General features: G+C 33.6%; 2 protein-coding genes across 3 annotated transcripts in view; one reads left to right on the forward strand and one right to left on the reverse strand.

Annotated features, from left to right (window-relative positions):
• LOC140056519 (bombesin receptor subtype-3-like) overlaps window positions 1–2669 on the forward strand; it is a 44267-nt gene extending 41598 nt beyond the window's left edge. For both annotated transcript variants that reach the window (XM_072101919.1, XM_072101920.1), the window contains one exon: window positions 520–2669. In XM_072101919.1, coding sequence (XP_071958020.1) covers window positions 529–1629 — 1101 coding nt within the window. In that variant the 5' untranslated portion in view covers window positions 520–528 and the 3' untranslated portion in view covers window positions 1630–2669. The remainder of the gene's footprint in view (window positions 1–519) is intronic.
• A 4546-nt stretch (window positions 2670–7215) lies between these two features.
• LOC140057215 (jmjC domain-containing protein E-like) lies at window positions 7216–16050 on the reverse strand. Its single transcript, XM_072102778.1, has 9 exons — window positions 15896–16050; window positions 15194–15384; window positions 14484–14649; window positions 11337–11493; window positions 10473–10664; window positions 9810–9942; window positions 9313–9470; window positions 8910–9083; window positions 7216–8032 (listed from the first exon to the last, which is right to left on the reverse strand). The coding sequence occupies exons 2-9, from the start codon at window positions 15366–15368 to the stop codon at window positions 7883–7885; spliced, it is 1305 nt and encodes a 434-aa protein (XP_071958879.1). The 5' UTR covers window positions 15369–15384; window positions 15896–16050; the 3' UTR covers window positions 7216–7882.
• Between the last annotated feature and the right edge of the window lie 59 nt (window positions 16051–16109).

A 16109-nucleotide genomic window follows, 5' to 3' on the forward strand; every position in this document is an offset into this window, starting at 1 on the left:
AGAAGAATAATCTGTTATATAATTGTTTTAATAGCTAAAGCCATGCAATTCTTATTGCGCATTAGCTTACTCCTTATTATTTTATAATTGTATAGGCCGAGCCGATGGGCTAGATTATTTTTCTATTTACAGCTCTGCAAAAACTAGGCATATAGACTATAATTGCAGATACAGTAGCTCCTATCATCCGTCACAGTAGAAAATTGATGTTTTCAATAGATATAACGCTATAAAATTTTAATTCCAATAACTAATAAATAATAATATTTGTATTTTCGGACTATTCTTCACTCGAATTTACCATTCTGAACAATCAAAATGTTGCTTTTGATTGGTCATTTACCTCGTTGCGCGTACGTTGACCATTTTCCTAGTGAGAGCCCAGCTTTCAAAGGCAGACGCCGATATCAATTTTCTCATACATTTTAAACAGTTTAATGTGATCCAAATAAATATTTATTATGAATATTACATGACTAATTTCATTCATTTACAAATATTTAATATTTTATCTTTTAGAGAAGCTCGATGGATTTCAACAACACCTCCAGCACCATCAGCAGTAGCTATGATTATCCAGGCGAGTTCGATCCTACTTCTACGCTGTGGCAGGATTTCATCGTTGCGATGGAAATAACGTTCATAATTGTTGGCATATTTGGAAATACGCTGTTGATTTTTATCATCATCGCTAACAATAACATGCACAGTGCCCACAACTACCTGTTAGTATGCTTAGCAATCGGAGATTTGCTGTTACTGACGCTCGGTGTACCAATTTTTGTGTTTAAAAAAATCACTACTTACGCCTCTTTTCTACATAAAAGCTCAATTGGATGTAAACTGGTTCACGGCTGCTTAGTGATGGCTGAGTGTGTATCCATTGGTACCTTCACTGCCCTTAGCGTCGATCGTTACATGGTTATACGGTACAGGATGACCAGTTGCAACTCTCAAAGCTACCGAAAGTATATATGTATCTGCATTTGTATCTGGTTTTTGGCTATTTGCATCAGTGCACCAATATTCCACCAAGCTTATATCACAGAGTTACCACTGTACGGTAACATGTCACTTATCACGTGTTATCCGTTTGTAATGCACTCTAATTTTGCAAAGACTTACCAGGTTACGGTTGCTATAATCATGTATATGATACCTTTGGTGTTGATATTGATTTGTTATTCAAAGATGGCGTTTATATTGATGACAAGTATAAGGACAAATAATGTTATTAGCCAAGGCTCTGCTACAGATGCAATGACGAGAAGACGGTATTTGGCTCGAAGCGTGCTAATCATGATCGTCATATTTGCCATTTGTTGGTTACCACTGCACGCCTCTGAAATAGTGCGACAGTATAACGACGAAGATATCAACTTTACCGTTAGGCAACACCCATTGATGCAATTAATATCAAATATAAAATATTTGATGATTATTTTTAGCGCATGTGCCAATCCGTTGGTTCTGTTCACTGTAAGCAAACAGTTTAAGAGATATCTTAGGCAATATTTCTGCTGTAAGAAATCCATTGATCTCAAGCACCCAAAATCGTTCACATTAGTGCCATCATATAAAAAGGTTGGACAGATTGAAAAAGACACAACACGAAGTACTTCTTTGTGACAGAGTAGGGGAAAACAGAGGGCCATACGAAGCAGTATCTTTTGAAATACTGTATTAAGCAGCTCTGCTGTTTTGTTAAAGAGACAGTTTTAAGACAGTGACAAAACACGATGGATGAGCGGGTTGCATTAAAATCAACAACTGGAATTCAGATAACAATTCTTTTAGGCGACCAGCAGTATATTAAATAACATTGTAACATAGGCTTATATCGAATGTAAATATATAACTAGAAAAATAGTATGTTTTTTAACGTTCACCATTTTTGTTATAATATTAGGTATTGAGCATGTAAGAATTTGACTCAGAGTTGAAAAAAAAGTTCTTGAATTCATTAAAAACATGAATTCCAATGACGGACTAGACAGACCCAGTGACACACTGACAACTGACTGGCGTACAGACATAGTTAACAAGTAGAATTATGCATTTTCATATGAATGTTCCAATTACACTCAACAATTACTTACAACGCGCATGCGTCAGTGCGTTGCGTTTAAGTGAGATCACAGCTTATAAGCCCACATTCATTTGGTGGACGGAGGAAACTCAAAGGTCTAGATGCGTTAGGTTTTTGGATCACACTGCAAGAGTGAATAAGGGTGCTTAAACCGAGATTTTAAGCTCTTCTTTTTGCGACATGCAAACGTCTAACCACGGGAGCTTTCAAGATAATGATGTGTAGCTCTCCGGATGTAATAAATATAAATTAATTACTAAGGTTATATTCTTTGTATATTCTTTGACATGATGAAACATTGTAAAAGAAGTGAAAGTCTATTGTATTGTTAGGAAGCAAGACCTCTAGTTATGTTATGCTAATTAATTGTGCGCATGCGTAGTGGTTTTCAAACTCGACATCATTTTGTTGGAATAAATGTTCAGGTCAGCGGAAACAATATTATGAGTTACCGTACGGTATACGTAAACGTGTACAAAAACGTAAAATAAAACAAAAGCTAACTGTATTCAATTATGTATATAAGATAAATTATTTTCAAATGGTTGTTCATTCATTCATGAATACTATTATGGTATTCTATAGTAAAAATGGAAATTAAGAAATATGTATTATTGATGTACAGTAATAGTGAACAATAAAGTATTGTAATTGTAAATTATGCATTTAATAAAATCGTTCTTGATTTTTGAAAGTATAAATCATTTGAAATCAAACCCAAATTTGAAAGGTATAAAAGAAAGGTAACATTACATTATATTGAATTTTAAAAAGTCGATATTATGTGATTCTGCGCATGTCATTTTGTTAAAAAATTTAGGATACAAATGCTGCAAATTTTTTTTAATTGGCAAAATATCAGCTGTTTAAATTATGCATTAAGGTAACATGCGCAGACCACATTGTGTGATTCTGCGTGTGCCATTTTGTTAAAAACAAAAGGGAAAACAAATTTCCCTGTACAGGAATATAGTATAGTAATAATGATAATAATACCACATTTATATAGCGCCCTTTTCATGAGTAATCATGCTCAAAGGCGCTTTACAAGCATTATTACCCCAGTATTTTTTTGGGATCAAACATGTATGGAAACATACTCCCATAATGCAGCCGGTAACCAGCGCAAATTTGTGTCTAGATCTAACTGGGTACCCATTTATACACCTGGGTGGAGAGGCAACGTAAGTAAAGTGTCTTGCCTACTCACAAGCAAGCAATGCGGCGAGAGTTGGATTCGAACCTAGGTCTGACGATCGGTAGTCCAACGTCCAACACACTGCGCCACACACCCTTACAAAGAATTCAGCTGAAAAGTGGATATTTTTGCCATTTTTCCAAAAAAAATTCCCTGTACTATAGACATAAATGGTTACTATTGCATAATAAACATGCGCAGAGACGAATAATGGGTTATGCCCATGTCAATTGTGCTATGGTAACCAGTTTTGACATAAATGGTTACTATAGTATAATAAACATGCGCAGAGGCGAATAATGGGTTCTGCACATGTCAATTGTGCTATGGTAACCAGTTTTGACAAATGGTTACTATAGTATAATAAATATGCGCAGAGGCGAATAATGGATTCTGCGCATGTCAATTGTGCGATGGTAACCAGTTTTGACATAAATGGTTACTATAATATAATAAACATGCGCAGAGGCGAATAATGGGTTCTGCGCATGTCAATTGTGCTATAGTAACCAGTTTTATCGAAAAATAAAAAGGTCAAAAATTTGCCATTTTTTGAAAAATCCCAGTACAGTGAAATTTTCGAAAAATGGCCGATTTCCGACCCTTTTATTTTTTGACATAAATGGTTACTAATGCATAATAAACATGCGCAGAGACGAATAGTGGGTTCTGCGCATGTCAATTGTGCTATGGTAACCAGTTTTGACATAAATGGTTAATATTGCATAATAAACATGCGCAGAGACGAATAATGAGTTTTGCGCATCTCAATTGTGCTATGGTAACCAGTTTTGACATAAATGGTTACTATTGTATATTAAACATGCGCAGAGGCGAAAAATGGGTTCTGCGCATGTCAATTGTGCTATAGTAACCAGTTCTATCAAAAAATAAAAAGGTCGAAATTTAACCATTTTTTCCAAAAAATCCCTGTACTATAGTACAGGAAAATTTGCGAAAAATGGCCGATATAGGACCCTTTTATTTTTTGACATAAATGGTTACTAATGCATAATAAACATGCGCAGAGACGAATAGTGGGTTCTGCGCATGTCAATTGTACTATGTTAACCAGTTTTGACATAAATGGTTACTATTGCATAATAAACATGCGCAGAGGCGAATAATGGGTTCTGCGCATGTCAATTGTGCTATGGTAACCAGTTTTGACATAAATGGTTAATATTGCATAATAAACATGCGCAGAGAGGAATAATGAGTTTTGCGCATCTCAATTGTGCTATGGTAACCAGTTTTGACATAAATGGTTACTATTGTATATTAAACATGCGCAGAGGCGAAAAATGGGTTCTGCGCATGTCAATTGTGCTATAGTAACCAGTTCTATCAAAAAATAAAAAGGTCGAAATTTAACCATTTTTTCCAAAAAATCCCTGTACTAGTACAGGAAAATTTGCGAAAAATGGCCGATATAGGACCCTTTTATTTTTTGACATAAATGGTTACTAATGCATAATAAACATGCGCAGAGACGAATAGTGGGTTCTGCGCATGTCAATTGTACTATGTTAACCAGTTTTGACATAAATGGTTACTATTGCATAATAAACATGCGCAGAGGCGAATAATGGGTTCTGCGCATGTCAATTGTGCTATAGTAACCAGTTTTATCGAAAAATAAAAAGGTCGAAAATTTGCCATTTTTTGAAAAATCCCTTTTTCGAAAAATGGCCGATTTTCGACCCTTTTATTTTTTGACATAATTGGTTACTATTGCATAATAAACATGCGCAGAGACGAATAATGGGTTCTGCGCATGTCAATTGTGCTATGTTAACCAATTTTGACATAAATGGTTACTATAGTATAATAAATATGCGCAGAGGCAAATAATGGGTTCTGCGCATGTCAATTGTGCTATGGTAACCAGTTTTGACATAAATGGTTATTATAGTCTAATAAACATGCGCAGAGGCGAATAATGGGTTCTGCGCATGTCAATTGTGCTATAGTAACCAGTTTTATCGAAAAATAAAAAGGTCAAAAATTTGCCATTTTTTGAAAAATCCCTGTACTATAGTACAGTGAAATTTTCGAAAAATGGCCGATTTCCGACCCTTTTATTTTTTGACATAAATGGTTACTAATGCATAATAAACATGCGCAGAGACGAATAGTGGGTTCTGCGCATGTCAATTGTGCTATGGTAACCAGTTTTGACATAAATGGTTAATATTGCATAATAAACATGCGCAGAGACGAATAATGAGTTTTGCGCATCTCAATTGTGCTATGGTAACCAGTTTTGACATAAATGGTTACTATTGTATATTAAACATGCGCAGAGGCGAAAAATGGGTTCTGCGCATGTCAATTGTGCTATAGTAACCAGTTCTATCAAAAAATAAAAAGGTCGAAATTTAACCATTTTTTCCAAAAAATCCCTGTACTATAGTACAGGAAAATTTGCGAAAAATGGCCGATATAGGACCCTTTTATTTTTTGACATAAATGGTTACTAATGCATAATAAACATGCGCAGAGACGAATAGTGGGTTCTGCGCATGTCAATTGTACTATGTTAACCAGTTTTGACATAAATGGTTACTATTGCATAATAAACATGCGCAGAGGCGAATAATGGGTTCTGCGCATGTCAATTGTGCTATAGTAACCAGTTCTATCAAAAAATAAAAAGGTCGAAATTTAACCATTTTTTTTCAAAAAATCCCTGTACTATAGTACAGGAAAATTTGCGAAAAATGGCCGATATAGGACCCTTTTATTTTTTGACATAAATGGTTACTAATGCATAATAAACATGCGCAGAGACGAATAGTGGGTTCTGCGCATGTCAATTGTACTATGTTAACCAGTTTTGACATAAATGGTTACTATTGCATAATAAACATGCGCAGAGGCGAATAATGGGTTCTGCGCATGTCAATTGTGCTATAGTAACCAGTTTTATCGAAAAATAAAAAGGTCGAAAATTTGCCATTTTTTGAAAAATCCCTTTTTCGAAAAATGGCCGATTTTCGACCCTTTTATTTTTTGACATAAATGGTTACTATTGCATAATAAACATGCGCAGAGACGAATAATGGGTTCTGCGCATGTCAATTGTGCTATGTTAACCAATTTTGACATAAATGGTTACTATAGTATAATAAATATTCGCAGAGGCTAATAATGGGTTCTGCGCATGTCAATTGTGCTATGTTAACCAATTTTGACATAAATGGTTACTATAGTATAATAAATGGGTTCTGCGCATGTCAATTGTGCTATAGTAACCAGTTTTATCGAAAAATAAAAAGGTCGAAAATTTGCCATTTTTTGAAAAATCCCTGTACTATAGTACAGGGAAATTATCGAAAAATGACCGATTTTCGACCCTTTTATTTTTTGACATAAATGGTTACTAATGCATAATAAACATGCGCAGAGACAAATAGTGGGTTCTGCGCATGTCAATTGTGCGATGGTAACCAGTTTTGACATAAATGGTTACTATTGCATAATAAACATGCGCAGAGACGAATAATGGGTTTTGCGCATGTCAATTGTGCTATGGTAACCAGTTTTGACATAAATGGTTACTATAGTATAATAAACATGCGCAGAGACGAATAATGGGTTCTGCGCATGTCAATTGTGGTATAGTAACCAGTTTTATCGAAAAATAAAAAGGTCGAAAATTTGCCATTTTTTGTACTATAGTACAGGGAAATTTTCGAAAAATGGCAGATTTTCGAAAACAACAACAAATGTTGCAAGTAGTTCGTGGTTGGATTTCCGATCATACCAGCAAAAACCATAACTATATAACATGGCTGCAGTCGCGTGCTCAAGTTAGTGTTTATACCGACCAACCAACCGACCAAAAGACATGAGCTGTAGCAAGCGTCAAGTAGCGGGCCACCAGTAGCATTTTAAACAAGATTAAGAACCACACATATCAAGGTTTATTCATCCACTTACTCCATGGTTTAATCTAAACAGATCTTCACTTTGAATTAGTTACACATACAGACTACAACATCTAATTAAAATTTAAAAATGAGTAGATAGAAATAAAAACTAAATTTAAAGTCATCCACAGTCCAAAAAACGAGCCTTATCGTATGAATCTGGTCTTTTATCAAGATGAGATGTTTAATGACAGATGTATGGAAATTGAAAATCATCCTGAAATGTCATCATTGAAATTATAATTGTGTCAATAAATATGTATGTACGATGTATACATATAATATCAAAAAAATGTTTTAAAACATTTTTATTTAACAATACTTATAATTTTAATATTTTAACAATTAATAGTGAAGAAAATTAGATAAATATTTAATAAATATTAACTATATCATAATAAATACCCTTTATAAATATATTTTTCTTTGCAAGAATAATAAGTGGAATGTAATGAAGGCTTGTTATTTTTGCATTTCTATAATTTGTGCTTGCCCATAATGTTAGCATGCACAACATTTTGATATGTATATTTGATACCCATAATTTTTGCGAAAACAGTATGCACTACAGTATGTTAATAAGCAATTATATTAAAATGTATTTTTTTAGTATTTTATTTTTTTTTTATAGAATATAAATAAAAAAAACTGTGAAATGAATTAAAGTTCATCACGCCAAGATTTTTCATTGAGTTGGTAGCTTGGCTCATCTAGCAAACGTGCAACATCCTTGAACATCTCAATGTCTGCTTCAACAATTTGTCTCCGAGTAACAAAGCCCCGATTACGCTTATCAAAAATGGAGAATGCCTGAAAAGATACAAATACAAAATAAACATTCTCTTATGATTTTAATGGAGCATTATAGTAGTAAAATAGTAATAAGAGTATATAATAATAATATATTGTTTTGATTTAGCTTTTTGCTTTCTTTTTGAATATTCATTGAGATCCAGCCACTGATACCAACAGCATTGTTTTTTTTAGTAATTTGCCTTTGGATTTATAATAATAAAAGTAGTATACATCTGAAACAAAGAGGTTATATAATTAACTAGAGAGTGAACTCCTATGTAAAAAACAGTTCAAAAAGTTATTCAGCATGGAGTGAGACCATGAAATATAGCTGCATCACTTTGGCCAATAGATTTGCCAGTTTGAAGTCAGGGCCCTTGGTTACCGCTACAACGCAACATAAGTACATAAGCGCCACTTAGGTGGGACTGTTCGATTAATTCTTTGCTTGCGATTGGTCAAATTACATGCACTGTGCTTACGCTCTTGCGAGGCTTCATGAGAATGCAATGCATTAGTCACCTACTAATTTGCCTGTGTTGTGAAAACACCTTCTTATAATATATTATTTTCTTGCTATTAAAAATGATGTACTGTTTTTCATATCTTACGTCCTTAGTATTATATACTTATATATATTTAATATACAATAAATAGTTTTAATATTTTTGAACAAAAATATTTGGCAACAAATTTAGGAAGTCCCGGCCTTGTTGGTAAAACTTCACTGTTCCTAACAAATTATACACACTCTGAACATTGTACTTTATTTTATTAACTTAAGTATTCACATATTATTCACTTTCATTCCTTACAATGAAGACACCGTATCTTTAATATGATCTTTTTACATTATTTACCAGGAAAAAATAAATAAATTCAATGACTATACCTTCATTGCGTCTGCTCTCAATTCCTTATTTTGTAAATCTGGTTCAAGATCATCCAAAAAATAGTCAGCATAGAAAATCATGAATCTTTCAAATGATAGACGGTCGTCTTCTCGTAGAATCTGTAGGAATGACTGGCGGATAGATGCCGGATCCATATAACCCATTTCAATTACCTGGAAAAAAATATAATTATTAAAGTAGTTTTTTTTATTAGGTATAACAAATCATGAGATAAACATGCAACTTGCCATGGCTTTAGTTTGATAACCAGACCACTTCTAAATCTTAGTAACTGTTCTATCATGTATTGCATTGTCAAATTAGGACTTACTTGCAGCCTACAAGTTCATCTATAGTAACTACTGATACGTACCTTAACAATAACATTAACACATTTATTACCTTGTCTCCCTCCTTGTAAGTCCAAAAGATTGGAACCTGATCCAGTGATGTATATGGGAACTCATTACCACAATCAGTATCGTTGAAATGTGGTTCAGTAGTGAACAAGATGGCATAAGACATGCTACGTCCGTATGAACGAACTTGATGAAAGTAGCCTAAAAAAAACATGTACAGAAATTTGTAGGTGAAATATTTAAGGTCATTACTAAAAGTTAAAGGAATGGCAAAGGCTTCATGAGGGCTACATCTGACAAAGGATGATACAATCTTCAGATGTAGCAGTTGTGCCAAGTTGGGGTCCAGTTTGTTTCAAGTTGTTGCAGATTTTACTTGCTTGAGCCAAAGTACATTATAGAATAAATGTTGGACTTAAGGCGACACCTCTGAATCAGTGTTAGACAGCTCTGTAGCGCAACTGGACCTACAGTTCTTTAATTTATCAGTTCAGATTAAATTGATGGATGAATCGAGTTGGATACAAGCCACATGCTTACCTGATGGGATAAAGACACAATCTCCGGGCCAGATGGTAGTCCACTGCCACGGTACCTTAGAAAAACCACTGTACTTAAACATATTGATCATCTCAACATCAATCTGTGAATACCCAGAACCTGAATCTGGTGACTACACAAAAGAAAAGATATGTTTTGGTTAAAAGTCGATCAGGACATCAATAGAACGAAACCTGTGGCCGCATTCACCATTCACACTTAGGCTAAGGGAAACACCTTAAAATTAAAAAAATCTCCTACCTAAGTGAATACAGTTTAAGGGAAATACTTACATATTAATTGAGTTAAGTGAAATACTTAATATTCACTTAAGTGTGATTGGTGAATACGGCAACATTGTTTTCTTTTTTGTGTTTAGTGGAAACCAAGAATATTAATATGTATTTATTTGTTTTGTTTAAATAAGCAAGCAAATGTTTAACCATGACAATATTTTGTTACAGTTCGGATGATCCATGGCATCATGAATTTGTTTTTATTTTTTCAACATTTATTTTGATAATAATGGCATAAACAACATATGAGTACAAACTACATGGTAAAATTACTTGCGCCGCGCTTACGTCGTTGAGTTGTGTGAGAACCATGCTTAAATGCTGAGGTAGGATGGTTCGATTGAGCATTTTAAAATCTTTAAATTACCTTATTTGCAATTTCAAGAAACTTAGAATATTTTGGATGGATAAAAATAAAATCTTTGCGGCCGTCCAGCAGACAATGGATGTTATGGTCAGCGTCGTAATGCAGGACAGACGATGTACCACCACTGCTCATCCAAAAGTTACTTTCTTGAATCAACTTCTTGAATGAACCGCATAGTAAACACTGTGGAACCTGCACAAAAGAAGGTAAAGAAAGTGTAATGTGTTGTAAATTATTTCATCATAGAATCGAGAGGGAAAAAATTATAAGTAATTAATTAAACAATTGAAATATGTTGAATTAATTTCACCTGGATTCAAAATATTAAATCTGAACACTTTTTCTCTTTGTGCAAAAATCTAATCTAGTCTGGATTGGAAAAGATGGACTTGACTGGAGATGAACAGGGATACACACGATGCACGGAATCATACATGCTTAGTAATCCATCGTCAAAACATACAACACATACAGTAACATCACACTACTGGCCAACTGTATTCAGATGTTTATTTCATATAGTTATACGAAATCTGTTCTTCAAATATGTTTAAAAATGTATTGTCTTCTTAAAAAAAAATTGTTGCCATTATAATGTTACATAAAGGTTTAAAAATTGTATCGCAAAAAAAAAAATTACCTGAAAAACTTTAATTTAAAGCAAAGAAATAGTATAATTGTTTGTCAAACAATGGTTTTGATCAATTTGTTATTCGTTTAATTGATTTCGTCTATAGAAATTAATAACTTGTTTAGAACTGCAAAAGTCTGATTTTATAAATCGTTATTTTTCAGGGGAAATACATCTTAAAACTTGAATTACAAACAGTATCTGTAGATCAAGTTTTTGCAATTGTTATTTACCTTTACATATGATCTCATTTCGTCAGGTAAAACTGTTACAGCATACCAATCCTCCGTCTTATATCCTTTTAGGAATTCCTTCAATGGCCTAACATTTCGAACAACGTTGGCTCTGTTTTCTTTTTTTAATTCAACTATAACTTGAAGATTTCCAAAACTGAAAATAAATCATACATACATGTACATATAATTATTAAATTGTATTATTTGTGTTGAACCAGGGTTTAGAGATGGGTTTCTCTCAAATAAAATTAAGAAAATATTATTTTTACCTTCGCCTAGGAGGTTTATTTTTGTCTGAGATATTTGTGTGTAGTGTTGTGTATGTTTGTTTGTTTGTTAGCAGGATAAAATAAACACTAAAAGAGGGACCGAATTTAAAACACAGAGAGTTATGTGGTCACGGATGACTCCATTGAATTTTGGAGACAATTAAAATTCTGGACCATTATTTTACTTAGGCCGTACGTCAAAACTACCAACGGATCTTTATCACGATTCTTGATCCTTTTTCTCTTTTTACTCCTGGCATGATTTGATAATCATATAGTATCTAGTACAACTTGGGCTGTAAAACTGTGTAAGATCCTTTAAATGTTATATAAATTTGTTTAAATAAAGGAAATTTTTTTGTCATTTTTTTGTGGGTTCTTCCCACTTTTATTTAATCAAAAAACGTGATAAATATTTAAAAAAACACAAATCTAATATTATATGTGTATACATAATCCACACAATTATAAAATTATATAAATATATTACACATACATGTATACAGTATATGTATACATATGTATATATCTTTATTCTATGGTATATTGAAATTATATATCTGAATCTATAGCGGTATATAAGCAATATTCATAATCATTACAATATTTTATTTCTTTGTTTGAAAGAGACCATTGTTTAATTCAATCCAGTGATAATCAATGTTGCATTGATATTTATTTTGTTATTGTCTGGTCTTTTCTTTTATTGTTTAGGTTATCAGTCATCAAAAAGGAAATCCACAGCTGTTTCAACCTCTTAACTGTTGGTATGGGAATTATAATTGTAAGTACTAGATGGTACGCTCGCTTCGCTCGCGTACCATCTAGGTCGTGCCCACAGATGGTTCTCGAATACATAATAATTTCAGCGTTAAAAAACTGGCGATTTCAAATGTACGTACCGCAGGACAATAATACATGTCGTTTACAGGAACGAATAAATAGACACTGTGATTTATGTACTCAACTAAAATTAGCACCCTGGGAATTACTTCCAAAAGAGAAACTTGTCACAAAATGAGACCAATTGTTTAAGTCAAATTTAAACAAACTAAATTTGTGTTTTGTATGTAACATTAGGGTTGAGGGATGGGGAAGAGGATGGGTGCAAAGGGGAACACTTTTTAAATATATTCTTTATCCATTTAGTAACGAAATATTAATTGTTTTCATGTTTTACAAATAATATACCACTACACACAGTAAAACATTGCGATTTAATACTTTGTTGAAGCTATCACCGTCGATTGAAATAGTACAGTACATGTAACGCTACATCACTACGACGTGAATATGTTTATATAATGTAAAACAATTTGTGAAAACCACCTCTATTCGGGGAAAATCATAAATTCGATTTAATCGTCAATAAATATTAAATTATCTAACTCAACTTAATTAGTAGGCCTAATGGTTTTCAATTGTTTCTTAGAGCCAATTCATACTTAAGTTGGTTCCTACCCTACCCACCAAAGTTGTTCTGCGTTTAGGGCATGTGATGTACCGTAGGCCTATCCTCTACTGGTTTTACAACGCTACTCATGCCAGTGAGGGAAGGGTGATGATGTGGGTGGTTTAACTGCAATAATAAAGATGTGTACATAATATACGGCGAGTGAAAACGCTAGCTCATTATCCGTTTAAAAAAAATTTATATCCAACCTCTGCAGCACAGATTGAAAAAAAAAATGGATCGAATTTCTGTTATGAGTATACAGTAGTTGCCTTTACGACGCCTGAGGGAATAGACGCTTGTGGAACAGAGATTGGAATGTTTCATTCATCGCAAATCAATACATTTGTATAACGTATTTTAAATCTATCAAAATAGTATTTTTTAAAGAAAATCGGCCTGTCTTCAACATTATGATGCTGTACTCGAGCTGTTCAACTGGTTTTCAGCCATTAAAAACAATTATCGTAGGAGGAGATAGGAAAATGCGAAGCATCCTCGCATTATTGTCTGCGGGTATTTATCAAGACGGACATCCATTAGACAGTGTATACCACGATCGAAAAACACCCCTATTTGGGGCAAATCGTTGAACCTAAATTCGTTTTAATCGTCAATAACTAATTATCTAACTCAATTTAATTAGTAAACAGGGTTACATCAGGTGGTTAAAATCAGTACCGAAAGTACGAACCAACTTTATATACCATCGAGTAAACATTCTAGAAATAACGCGCGATTTACCGAATTTTGCCCTTACGTAAATTTATATATAGATTACAGGAAATTCATCCACTTTTTTTTAGTTTTTATTCATTTTTATCTTAAACCAACGGCTGTTTCAACCTCTTCACTGTTGGGATGGGAATTTTAATTTAAGTACAGGAAATTTATAAATTTGTTTTAATTTCTTTATATAAAACTGGTTGATTTTCATCTTAAATCAACGTCTGTTTCAACCTCTTCACTGTTTGGTGGGAATTTTAATCTTAATTAGTACAGCTAAATTGCTGTTAGTTTCTTTATATTAAAATGGTTGATTTTTAATATCTTAATCAATAGCTGATCAATGGTTTCAATATCATCACTGTGAAGATGGGAATTTAAAAAACAAAAAAGGGAAGTTCTTTAAAATAAAACTTAGTGGATTTTTATATAGTAGGCCAACTGTTTACTCTTTTATAATATCAATGGCATTTTCAGCCACATAAATACGCCTGGTGAGTTTGACCTTAATCAATTCAACGACGAGCAAAGGCAAATATAAAAAAATTGTCCAATCGTATTGAACCCTAAATTACTATCCACATCACTACGCCAAAGTCAAACTAAACTTACAAAACTTTTTTAACTGACCAATCAGGACTTTCTTGACTCTTATATTTTATAATTGTAGGTCAATATATAAGGAACAGAACTTACTTTTCTTCCAAAAAACTATCATCCCATTTTTCAAAAGCTAGCGAATCTTTTACTGCTCCTCTCATAACCAATGGTTTCTTTTTACTGACATGAAGATCTGAAAACTCTCTAGGGTGAGGTACCACAGGGACTTCCATGACTTTGCCCTCTGCCTTGCGTTGGTAGCCTTAAGATATAAATTAAATATAACATTAATTAGTTTGTATTTTATCACCACTAACCCTTGGTTTTGATGTTATATATTTTCAATGGTGCTTAGTGAGTGAGTGGCTGAGTGGTTAAGACAGTGGGACTGTAATACGTAGCCATAATATCGGCAAGGGTTCAGGCCTCACTAGCTCCATGGTTCTGGTGGTAGAACAAGTCTTCTCGGATAAGGACTATAAACCGTAGGTCCAGTGATACAAAAAATGCTCATTTGCACTTTTTAAAGAACCTAGTAGTTTAGTACATCTTTCGAGACCAGTAGGGGTTACCCTGGTGTACTGTACTACAGTAGTTTACACAGCCACTGTCAAACACAGCCACTACTTAAAAGTAGGCATTCTAGTAGGTCTCTTTCTTAGTTATAATAATAAATTGATTGTGGAACTATGACGATGGAGAGTGTAAGATATTTCCCTGACCTAGAGAAGAATTGACTGGCCAAAACAGGGAAGGTTCTTTGTCTATGACTTCCGCAGTTTATGATGTTGTGAGTTGTTACTTACCTAATGGTCTTAAATGACCATCCGGTATCCCAGATCCTGATCTGCTTGATTTGAATTGTACTGGAAATTTGACATCCATTCTCATGTCCTTCGGGAAAGGAACATTACATTCCACCAACAACATTAGGATACCAATTATACTCAATTGCAAAATTGAACAGTTTTTAACTTCCATGTTTAAACAATTAGATCTACAGCAAACAAAGTAAAATATATTATCTTAGAAAAAAAAGACGCCACTGTAAGTACCGTGAGCTACATGTAATTTCAATCAAAACGTTTTTCGTTTATAATAGAAATTCTCTATAAAAAAAAACACCTGTAGTTGGCCGAAATTAACTGAGAGAATGACACGATCGCTTAACTAACATGTATGCCACGTGTAGATAGTTTTGTGGTAACATCACCCATATAATACTCTTCCCAATCGATAAAGAATGAACTCATTGTAAGCAGTGAATTATTAGCATGTATTGGAAGGTCATAGCTAGGCCCAGGACCAATGACAAAGCCGGCACAATCAGTGCACCATGACTCCCCAATCACTGAGCTTCCAGCTGTCATACTCTAGCCTACGATAATCGATTAACATAAAATCGATAAAACACACGTTCCTCCTCTGTACGTACTGATTGAACATGGTCTAGGCCTACTATTAGATCATTTCTATCGTTTCCTAACAGACATTAGTAGTTAGCTTACTGTGCGGAATTTTTTTCCCAAGCCGTTTCCTCTTATCTCTTAAAACTTGCCTTTTTGTTTTGTTTTATGATGTATTGTTGTGTTCGTGACGCATGACTGGGTCTGAATCCAAACAGTCAACCAATCAGACGCGAGTCTAAAAGAAGTTTTTTTTTCAATTACTTTGCCTTAATTACTGAACATTGAGGGCAAAATATCATCATATTTATTTATT

This window comes from Antedon mediterranea, chromosome 8, assembly GCF_964355755.1.
Source record: "Antedon mediterranea chromosome 8, ecAntMedi1.1, whole genome shotgun sequence".
NCBI lineage: Eukaryota > Metazoa > Echinodermata > Crinoidea > Comatulida > Antedonidae > Antedon > Antedon mediterranea.